General features: G+C 43.4%; 1 protein-coding gene across 1 annotated transcript; it reads right to left on the bottom strand.

Moving 5' to 3' along the window:
* Positions 1-296: 296 nt before the first annotated feature.
* On the bottom strand, positions 297-4,691 carry NHLH2 (nescient helix-loop-helix 2). Its single transcript, XM_081025212.1, has 3 exons — positions 4,539-4,691; positions 3,796-4,133; positions 297-2,208 (listed from the first exon to the last, which is right to left on the bottom strand). The coding sequence occupies exon 3, from the start codon at positions 2,198-2,200 to the stop codon at positions 1,793-1,795; it is 408 nt and encodes a 135-aa protein (XP_080881338.1). The 5' UTR covers positions 2,201-2,208; positions 3,796-4,133; positions 4,539-4,691; the 3' UTR covers positions 297-1,792.
* Positions 4,692-11,803: the final 7,112 nt, after the last annotated feature.

The raw sequence follows: 11,803 nt of genomic DNA, 5'->3' as shown, positions 1-11,803 counted from the left end.
TCTTCATGAAGAGAAACATCTATGTCACCATTGTATGAGTGGCATCTATTCCTAGACTGATTAGTGGCCAAATTTAGGAAGAACATCCAATATCTCAAGACATAAATATGTTAAGGTTTTGTTCTGTTTACTCTTTCTTTTCCGAGGAATTGAGGCCATGAAGGTATTTCATGCTCAGCCGGTACATTCATTATTTTTAGACGGTATGCTTAAAATAAAGGAAAGGACTTTATTTGATACCTTTATTTATATGCAAAACAGCGCACCATTCATGAGATATGAAAAACTCGTCGGATAGAAACCAGATTATATCTATTTTCACTACAAAATATTGCATTATATAAAGCAACAGAGACACAAAAAAACCCTGAAAAAGACTAAAATCTTTGGATAGTAGATGTGTTTTTTTTTTTTCCCTTGTCTCTAAAATACACTCCTTGTTTTAAGAGTTTCACAGCTGAGAACATGAAACGTTTTCAGGTTATAGACATTTCTTTTTGGTTGTCACAGAGGAAAGTAGTTCTGATTCTTTTTTTTTTTTTTTTTTAGGAAAATAACTTAATTTCCTAAAATCATCCCACGCACAAACATCACACACACCCTCACACACAAAGAAGCTACTCTCCTTATAAACAGTTTGTAAAGTACTTTTCAGACATAACTACAGATAAGAATAACAACACTTACTTTTTTAAAAAACTATAATAGTGAAGTGCTAGTGTTGCCGATCTCACAACAAAAGAACCTTTCAAGAACAAACATCTTAATATATAAAATATGTTTAGAAACAGGGAAAAGTGGGGAATTTGTTATACAAGTGCAATATAATTAGAGCAAAAAAGAAAGACCACAGTATAATCTCAACAAACACGTAAAAAGTTAGACAGAATTATTCCACAGGAAAAGTGTAAACACTTGACTATAAATAAATTGGCACAGAGTATCCAAAGTAACATTATCACCACTCTGAAAAATAAATGTCTTGGAAAAAATACTCTACTCCTTCTAACATAAATAAAAATAGGTTGTCTTTTTCTAACTGCACCTATGGGTCCACATGTTTAAGGTCACAAATAGATGTTTTTGGATCTATAAAGGGGCACTTCGCCTGAAATAGCAATCAGATATTCAGTTTTCCATTTAAATATGGATTTTTCCTGTCTACGTTAGTGTCATTCCTGGGGGTTCAAAGCTCACCCAGCTCAAGTCTCCCACAAAGTATCTGTTTTCAATGTCTCTTCTTAACGTTACCAAATACGCAGGGTTTGTCTGTTGTATTTGGATCCTAATCTAAGCTTGCTTTTCGCAACAGTCCGGGAAGTTTCCTGTTCCACTTCCACAGGCCTCAAAACTCCACGCTGGAGGAAAGTCCCTCCACTTCCCTCCCCCTCAGAATGTTTGATGATTTGTCAATTACAAGAAAAAAAAAATTCAGATCGTCTAAAGTTGTGAACCTCGACTCCAAGCCTCTGCCTCCACTCTTTAAACACATGAAGAGCTGTGGCAGATAAAAAGAGGAGAAGCCCAGGTCTCCAGTGAGCTAAAGCAACCCCCCTGACGGGGCTCCTGCCCCGTGGAGGGGAGGCCTGGATGCTGCTCATTTCTGGTGCCTGCAGGAGGCCCACCGGGCCTGCAATATCCCCCCTGCACGCCCCGGGGCCCTCGCCAGACACCCCCACGTTCCAGAGTCGGAAGCCTTCGCCGGTCGCCCTGCTGATCCGCGAGAACGCTACACGCTGAGCGCGTCCTCCCGCGACCACCGGACCCGCCGCCTCCAGCCGCGCGTGGGGCCCTACACGTCCAGCACGTGGTTGAGATAGGAAATGTAGCAGATGGCCAGGCGCAGGATCTCGATTTTGGAGAGCTTCTTGTCCGGGGGCAGCGTGGGCAGCAGTTTGCGGAGCTCGGCGAAGGCCAAGTTGAAGGCCTCCACGCGGATGCGCTCGCGCGTGGCGTGGGCGGAGCGGTACTTGGCCGTGGCGCGCCGGCGGCGGCGCTTCTCCTCGCGGCTCAGCTGCTGCGGGTGCGGGTAGAGCGCCGCCCGGCTGCCGCCCTTGCCGTCGCCCTCGGCCTCTTCCACCGGCTCCAGGTCCGACACGTTGCCCAGGACCTTGGTGTCCGCGCCGCCCAGCGACTCCGGGTCCGAGTGCGCCGAGCTGGGGTGGTCCGAGTCGGCCGCTTGGTCCGGACTCAGCATCATTTTGGAGGCTGATGGAGAGTCAGAAAACCAATCAGTCAAAGGCAGGAGGTGCTTTCCGTCTGGGCAGGAGAGGGCGACGGCCTCCCCCGCGCGTCCGCGCGCGTCCCGGGGCCCTGCGGGGCAGGCCGGCCTTGGCCGGGCCGCATCCTGGACGGGACCCCTCGGCCGCAGGAGCCTCGGCCCGGCCTGTGGGCCTGGCCCGGGGGCGGGACGCAGGCCCCAGAGGCCTGGGGTTTGTGCCCCCTCCAGCCGTATCCCGACCCCGCCGTTCTGCCTCACGCACTTCTAAGCCCCGCAAACAAACGACTGGGAAGGACGACACATGTGGGTCTTACGGGGGCGGGGATCCCGCCCGGAGGCCTCGGACGTGGCGGCGGGAATGGCCTGGCGCGGGCCTTCTGGGGCGCGGGGGCCGCCCGGCGCTGGACACCACCCGGCCCTGGGCCAAGACAGGGCGCCCGGAACGCGGGGGGCTCCTGGTCCCCCTCGCCCTTCGCCGAAATCATAAAGGAAGGAGTACAGCGTGGAGACAACACCCACCCCTATGCCCTCGCCGGCTTCCGAAACGCCATCTGTCACGCAGACAGCCAGCCACACGCCGGGGACCCAGGGACGCGGCGACGAGGGATAAAACAATGCGCCCGGCAGCTTGCCGACCACCTCGCGGGGAAAACGCCAGCGGCCGGGGCGCTGGGGGAGGAGAGGCTGGGGGGCCCCGGCACCGCGGGGACACTCGCCGGGCGGGATGCTCGCGCCGGAGCAGCACCTCCGCCCGCAAAGTTTGGATGCTCGGGGGGCCGGAGTCGGGAGCCCGCAGCTGTCCCCGGGAGGCCTGGCCGGGGCCGCGCTGGCCGGGGCCCAGCTTTCCTCGAACGATGGCCTCCTGGAAAGGCCGCCTCGCCCTGCTCCTCCCGGGCGCCCAGAGGACCAGCCCCGACTGCGCGCCCCTTGGGATGGGGCGGCCTGCGATCGCCGGGCTCCGGGGAACGGGGGGCTTCTGGAAAGAGACCCGCAGGGGTGGAAGGCACCGGCGGGGGCCGCGCGCACCGACCGCGGGCGCCGGGGGCGAGGACCAGGCTTCGAGCCCCGGGCCCCTCCGTGTGCGGCCGAAGCGTTGGCGCGGGCAGGGAGACAAAAGCCGGGATGCGGGGTCGGCTCCCAGCACCGCGCTCGCTGCAGAGGAGAGAATTTGGATTTCATTTCCCTGGGAGGAAAACGGGTCCTCTAAGGCAAAATAGAAACAAATGCTCCGAGTGAACTACATGCGACTCCCTACGGGCTTTCCATGGATGTGTTTCTAAGCAGAACACCTTGCGCCCTAAACAGCAGGCTGGAAAGAGCATAAATAAATCAGCGAGTAATGGAAAAATCACAATAAGCCACTACTTAGTTGTAGTTCAGGTAAAAAAGTTCCTGGGTTGCACTCAAAGCACGTTAAAATCTCCTCCAGATACCTTTTTAAATATTTATAAATAGCACGTCGTGTTTGCATTTTATTTCTTTCACAATTAACTGAACTGCATCTGTCAATGGAATATGAACAATCTGACTTAGTTCCAAGCTGGGGGAAAAAAAACAAATTAAAGGAGCCTTACCTTGTAGATGCCTTTTCGATAATCTTTTCTCCAATCTTTTAGAGTTAAAATTCCAGGAAATCGCGGGGAGAAATCCCGAAATGTATTAAAAGCAACCAATATTTATTACATTCACATCTGAAAAAGCAGCTGTCATCTCGCCGGTGTCCACCGTGAGGGACGGTAATGTCTCAGGATGTGGACGATAGGAACGACCGTTTACTTAGTTTTCCTTTTAATTGTTCTCAAACATTTCGGGAAATTCGTTGATGGTTTGTGTGTGTGTGTATGTGTGTGTGTGTGTTTCTCCCTAAACGATGTGTTGAAAAGTCTCGTCCCTTTTTTCCTCTTCTGGGTCTCTACAAATAACAAAAGAGATGCAGAGATAAACACATCACATCAAAAGATTGATCCCTCCACTTTCTAATAGTGGAAGAATCAATAAGAAAGATGGTTAAGATAGGATCAAGCTCCTGTAACATTCCCTTTGCCTTCCCTTCATCAGGCTGAGCAGAAACTGGGAAGTGCGAGGCAGAGATGCGATCTTGCTCAGAAGTGATTTTTTTTTTTTTTTTGAGATAAGGCTTTGTTCAGCTGATGTCTCCCCAATTCCCAGGAACACAATACTGTAACTGGGGGCTAAGCTTCCTTCTTCCTCTTCCCTCCTTTACTTGTATGTTGTATAAACAGACACCTATTTCCAGTTTCAAAGTCTTGCAAGGCTTGCTTAAATCTCCCACCCTCGCCCCCCGGCCTTTCTTTACCTTGTAGCAAAATATACACAGCCAGTAGCTTGGAGATGCTTGGAGAAAGGTTGGTGAAAAGTGAACGTCTCCCGGAGGAACAGTGACAGGCAAGAGGAGAAAGAAGGGAGAGGGTGAGAGAGCCACGAGGCAGAGATGCGCGTGGCTTCTTGGCTCTCCTGGTACCAATTGATTCAGCCTGGAGATGGTGGAAGAGATAAAGGCTTAAGAAGGGGGATGGAATTTTTTTTTCCCTAAATTGATATTTAATGGGAAATCCTATTGGACAGAAACCTGGACATGAGTCACTTAATTGGACTTGACATCTGTCACAGTGTTGGAGTTTTCACAGCCCAAATATTTTAGCAGATCAGATTCCCACTGAATTGGTGCCATAAAATATAACAGCTGAAAGCAGTCCGTGATAGAAACCTTAGACTCTAAGCAGAATCTGTAGCCATAATCAGATGATTTCTCTTTTTCAGATTACTGACGCAGTATTTAAGTGCAAATGAACAACATATTGACTGGGGAAAAATTCTTCTGGCGTATTATAAAACCAGCATCTTCCCTAATGTTGAGGAAAATATTTCTGTCCAGAACATGGAAATATGTACTATATATATGGTGCTTCAATAAACACATTCAGATATGCACCCGCTAACATTTATTGGTGATCATATACATTTTAAAAGGCACTTCAACTAGGCTTCATTAAGCCTATTCCTATCTTTGAGAGATGTCCTGCCACTGGGCTAATTTTCCAATATATGATGTAAACCTTTCAATAGAGTAAGTCTTTGGAAATAGGAACAGAATCCAGGTATTATAATTTCAGGGATCACTACATGAGACCATTCTACTTCCTGAATACGTTTGTTTTTCTCTTCACCCGCTCATTCATGCAACTTAAAATACGGCACACTGTGTGTGTTGATCATTGCTGTTCGTTCTTGCTTATTTTCACCTGCGAATATTTCACTGTGTGGCAGTGCGTTGGGCGAGGATGGAAACACATACAAATCGCCAGTGTATTCCAGCACGTAATGCTTTTGCCTTACATGACCCTGTGGCTTGGAATTTCTATTCCTTATAACAAAAGGGAAAAATCTAGTTCAATTATTTCGCCACTTTATAGAGATATTGTTAGCCACCATCGGCTCCATATTATTTGCAGTCGTTTCAGCCTTTTTGATTATGCCAGCTTAAAAGAAATAAAAGAGTATTTACTCCCCACCTCCCCAGTCCCGGGGGGAACATTTGTGGTGAGAGAAGTCCTCTCTTTTCCTCCTTGACAATTTTGCCCTAAAAACAGGTTTTATCATCAGGGGAGGGGGTTGACCAGCCCACCCCTGGGCGTGACTCTCTGGGTTCCTGCTGGCTGCCACGTTTTTCATCCAATGGGAGATTCCTGCACCAGAATTGGTGGGCAGGTGGGGGAGAGCAAGGCATGCCTCCACAGAAAATGGGCACCAACACTGTCCAGCATTGCCTCTGCCCAGCCCCAGCACGGAAGGACATAGAAGTAGAGGCGGATGTCAGTCACATTCAGGTGGCAATGGAAACAAGTGAGTGGATGAGCTCTCCAAGGTAGTGAAGATGAAGGGAGAAGGCAAGTTTCCCCAGTCTGGTGGGGAGCAGCCAACACTACGCATTCACACACAGCCGGAAGTGTGCACTCAGACGTGTCCTCAGATGCCTGTACTCTTCACCCCCATTTCTCACACAAGCTGACGGGCTCTGTGACACCACCACATTTAAGACCGACAGATTGAAACACCTGGTGGATCTAATCATCCTAGTTCATGAGGCAACTGCTAGAGTGGGAAGTAACCAGTGTCTCTTGTTACCGTGGTGTTGGGGGGGGGTTCAGGGGGCAACGGAGGGACATACCAGGGCAGGTTAGATTCTGCTGTGGTGTGTGTGGATCCAGACACAGTCTCTTTTCCATTCAGGCTTCCTGATGCCACACTTACAGCCTTCATGTGTATATATTATATACGAGTAAGCCTGTGTAAGCAGGTACACACTCAGACCCACACAGAGTCACTCTTAGACACACAGTCATGTCACAAGCATGGATTCACACTCACACGCGTGCATTCTCTCTTCCAGGAAAGCCTCTCTGCCCCCTGCTGCCATCTTTGCCGTTTCTAAGACCTCCCTGGCACAGATGGTCCCTCCTTCTGTGCTCTGTAAGCCCTCTTTTCATAGCTGCCTTAGAGACTGCATATCGTGTGCCGTGATTCTTGGTTTCCATATTGGTGTCTCCCACTAGGCTGTGACACTGCTCGGGGAGGTTGGGAGCTCATGTCCCCAGCACCGATGTCTGATACATTGTAAGTACTCACTGTATTTATGGTAAATAACATCCTGTGTAGACAGGCACCCAGAATGTTTGTAAACAGAAACACTTCCACCTAAAGACACATAGGGATTCAGCTGTACCAGTTTTTTTCTCCTATAAAATTGAGGGCAAAACTGCTGCCCTGTTCATGTCACAGGCTGGTTATAACACTCACTGCCTGTGAAAGTATACACCAAACAAATGAAGACATTATGGAGTATTAGGAGGACTACTAAATAATACTGTTGAATCAGTGGGCAGGTGGTAAGCAGTGATTGAAAAAGCCAGACGTTCTGGCTCTATCGTATGCTAGCTGTGTGAATTTAAATAGGTTACTTAGCTTTTCTGGACCTCCGTTAGTATCTGTAAAATGGGAATGTCAAAAGTATGCTGTATTGTTGTGTCATCTGTTTTTGCCAAAGATGAACCAGATAACCTGTGTAAAGTGCTTAAACTAATGCCTAGAATTCATGCTCAATAAGTGTTGGCTCTTGATGTTGTTAATATTATTGTCGTTATTCAATGTAAATACATATCAAGAGCCAGAAAGATAAATGAAATCACATGAAATATAAACATACCCAGTATTGTGTGTGTGTCACAAGATCGTGGTCACACTCACACACATGCATTCTCTCACACATTACACAGATTTACTCATTTTATCTGCACCACAAAGCTATGAGGTAGGTGCTATTGTTGTCCCAATTTGGCATATAAGGGAACTGAGACACAGAGAAGATGTTAATCTATTCAATGTCACATAACTAATAAATGATGGGGACAACATTTAGATAGAGGTGGTCTATATTCAGACACTGCCACCACTATGCACTACTGCTTCTATGGCCATGGTTAGCTACACAGATACACGCATGCAGGAGAATTCTTCATATGAAGTGCGTGTTTGGAGGGAGAATATACAACACACAAAACAGTTGCCACCTTTTGCATTCAGAGGTCAGTGAGAGAACCCAAGTTTTGATACTTATCATGTATGTAGTATTTTGCCAGATGCTGTTGGACAACAAAAGCTTTATAATTATTTATTAATTCTACTACATAGCTGTTTCCAATCCATTTTCTTAAATTTTGTACCCATCAGTAAAAATTTTGATCATACATATCTCGTGTATGTATGTTTATTAATGCACTGTATACATGTACTCCTGTGCTAGCAGAGTGTATCATTATACACAAAGCATACACAAAAAGACATTTAAACATGATAAACAGAAAATTAATAATATTTATAAAAGAATTGTATTTATTAACATACAAAACCTATTTATAGCACTAGGTATTATTGATAATATTATAGTTTTTGAGAGCAATGATCTTAATTTTATTACAATCATTGTTTAACCCTTTGTGATAGCATAATTTCATGCTCTGGTCTTATGCTCAACTTTTGTAGAATCTAGTTTTTATGGTTAATGTAGCAGAAAAAGATGTAATGCAAAATTTCAAAGGTCGAAATAGAAGTTCATCATTGATTGTGCTAACTAAATTATGATTCTCATTTTTCTATCTTATCTACCAAATATGCCAAAGTTTTGTTGAAATTTGGTTAGCAAAATCTAACGTGGAATAGTTATTCTTTTTAACAAATGGGTTCAAAACCCTGAAACTACTTATTTGGGAATTTGTTTTAACAGTTTAGAAATTGTTTATATCCAAGTGTTTTAAGTGTTCAGATATATTTTAATAACTGGCATATTTCCATTATGTGGAGCAACAAAAATCACATAACAATAGAAAAATTTCCAAACATCTCGTTTCAAAATGACTTCTCTGTTGCACAAATTTCTCTTTAAAAAGTTGCCACTTAACTCTTTTAAAAATATATACTTTACTTAAAAAGATATGTTGAGTGTGTGTTTATATTTTCAATCTGGTAGCACACTATTGATAGCCTTTTGTAATCAAAGAAAAATAAATTTGGAACACATATCTTAAAGTTGAACAACTTTAAGAGCTTTACCACGTGCTAATCAGAATACGTTTTTGTGGGACTGCAGAATTTCATGGTCCTTTCCATTTTCATTTATTGCAATGATTCAGCTACGTTTTAAAGGACTCGTATTTCTAAAACTAACGACGTAGTTACATCCTGTACATTTCTGCTTCAATGTCCTTATGGGAAATTCTTTAGTGAATACATTATGTTAGTGATGGTTTCTCTGGCCCCGGACTCTATATTTATTTGAGTTAAAGCAGCCATTTCCTTAGTGGTTATACCTCCACAATTTTCCATAAATCTTTCTCTTATTAAAGATCATTTCAGTTGTGAGTATAGCTTCTCCCATGCATTTTACTTTTAATGCTCCCTCAAAAAGACAAGTTTTTCATGTATTTCATGATTGAAACAATCTGTAAAGCACCATGAGCTGAAACATGTTAGAAAAAGCTGCTGCTCTTTCATTTTCCAACTAAATAGCAAACTTCCATCACTACATAAATTGGTCTAATGCTGGTTTCTTCAGATCTTCAGCAGTGCCTCTCAGGTGTTTGTCAACAGAATTTGGCAACACGGGCATTCATTTTAGTTTGTCATCTCATTGGTTTCTGTGTACTATTTCATCTGTTTCCCCAAGAGCGTTTGGCTTTCGCTATAAAATAAGCAAAACCTCCAAAAAGACTTCTAACCATTTATCGTTATATTTAGTGAAATGTTTAAATTGAATATTGAGAAAGACTGAATGTGACGTAATTTTATTAGGTTGGTTCGAAAGTAATTGCGGTTTAAAAGGTTAAAAAAAAAAATTGCAAAAACCGCAATTACTTTTGCACCAACCTAATAAACATCACTAAAAAGAGGTTTCCTTTCATGTTTTGGATGCTTCTTGAAATCAATTCATTGAAGTATAGTTTCTCTAGAGTAAAATTCACTCTTCAGAGGTATTCAGTCCTATGAATTTGACAAATGTGCACGTTCATATAACCAACATAATCAAAATATAGAACATTTCCATCACTCTAAAAAGTTCCTTGTACCCCTAGAAGACAATTCCTTTATCCACATCCAACCTCAGACAACCACTAATCTGATTTCTGTTCCTACAGTTTTGCCTTTTCCAGAATGTCATAAAAATGGTATCATACAGTATGCAGACTTTTAAAAACAGATTTTTATTAAAATGTAGCTAACATACAATATTATATTAGTTTCAGGTGTATACCATAGTTAGTCAACATTTATAGACCTACAGAAGTGATCACCATGAGAAGTCCAGCAACCATCTCACACCATACCACGCTGTCACAATATTATTGACTATATTCCCTACGCTGTGATTACATCCCCATGACTTAATTTGTTTTATACCTGGAAATTTGGATCACTTATGTCCCTTCATCTTTCCCCACCCCCTTTTTTAATTTTTCAATTACAGTTGACATTCAATTTTATTTTATGTTAATTTCAGGTGTACAGCATAGTGGTTAGACATTTATATAATTTACAAAGTGATCCCCCTGACTATTCCTGTACCCACCTGGCACTACACATAGTTATTACCATATCATTAACTATATTCTCTGTGCTTTACATTTCCATGACTATTTTGTAACTACCAATTTGTACTTCTTCATACCTTCACCTCTTTCACCCTGTCCCCCAAACCCTTCCTATCTATCACCCCAATAAATCTAGTACCCATCTGCACCATACGTAGTTATTGCAATATTATTGACTGTATTCCTTGTTATACCCTACATCTCCACGATTACTGTGTAACCACCAATTTGTGCTTAATCCCTTCCCCTTTTTCCCCTCACTCCCAACTATATCCGCCCTCTTCTGGCAACCATCAATACGTTCTCTGTATCTATGAGTTTGTTTCTGTTTTATTTGTTTATTTTATTCTGTACATTCCACATATAAGTGAAATCACATTGCATCTGTCTTTCTCTCTCTGACACTCCACTCAGCATAATACCCTCCGGGTCCATCCGTGCCACCGCAGATGACAAGAACCCATTCCCTTTCCTGGTCAAGCAATATTCCACTGTATGTATGTACTGCCTCCTGTTGATCCATTCTTCCGTCGACAGACACCCAGGCTGCCTCCACATCGTGGCCATTTTAAATAATGCTGCAATGAACATATGGATGAGCATGTCCCCTCAAAGTAGCATTTTGGGTTTCTTCAGATAAATACCCGGAAGTGGGATTACTGGGTCCTTCTTTGTTTCTTGTTATAGCCTTTGTTTTCAAGTCTATTTTGACTGGTATAAGTATTGTTACCCCAATTCTTCATTTGCTATTTTTTTTTTTCATTTCCATTTTCATGAACTATCTTTTTTCATCCCTTTACTTTCTGTCTGTGTGTGTCTTTCAATCTGAAGTGAGTCTCTTGTGGGCAGCATACATAAGGGTTGTGTTTTCTTATCCATTCAACCCTTTTATGTCTTTTGAGTGGAGCATTTAATCCATTTACATTGAAAGTTATTGTTAATATTGTTAATATATGTAGCTATTGCCATTTTATTATTCATAATTTCGATCTTTTTTTTTTCTTTTCTTTTTTTCTTTTTCTTTTTTTTTTTTTGCTTTTCTTTCATCTTAATGAATTCTCTCTAACATTCCTTTAATCCTGGTTTGGTGATGATGAACTCCTTTAGCTTTTTCTGGTCTAGAAAGCTCTTTGTCTGTCCTTCGATTCTAAATGACAGCTTTGCTGGGTAAAGTAGTCTTGGTTGTATGTCCTTGCTTTTCATCACATTGAATATTTTGTGACAATCCTTTTTGACCTGCAAAGTTTCTGTTGAGAAATCAGCTGACAATTTTATGGGAGCTCACTTATAAGTTATTAGTTGCCTTTCTCTTGCTGCTGTTAGGATTCTCTCTTTGTCTTTAAACTTTGCCATTTTAATTATAATGTGTCTTGGCGTGGGCCTGTTTGGGTTCATCTTGTTTGGGACTCGCTGCACTTCC

This window comes from Rhinolophus hipposideros (genome assembly GCF_964194185.1).
Source record: "Rhinolophus hipposideros genome assembly, chromosome: 19".
Lineage (NCBI taxonomy): Eukaryota > Metazoa > Chordata > Mammalia > Chiroptera > Rhinolophidae > Rhinolophus > Rhinolophus hipposideros.
This window is presented reverse-complemented; position numbering and strand designations above follow the sequence as displayed.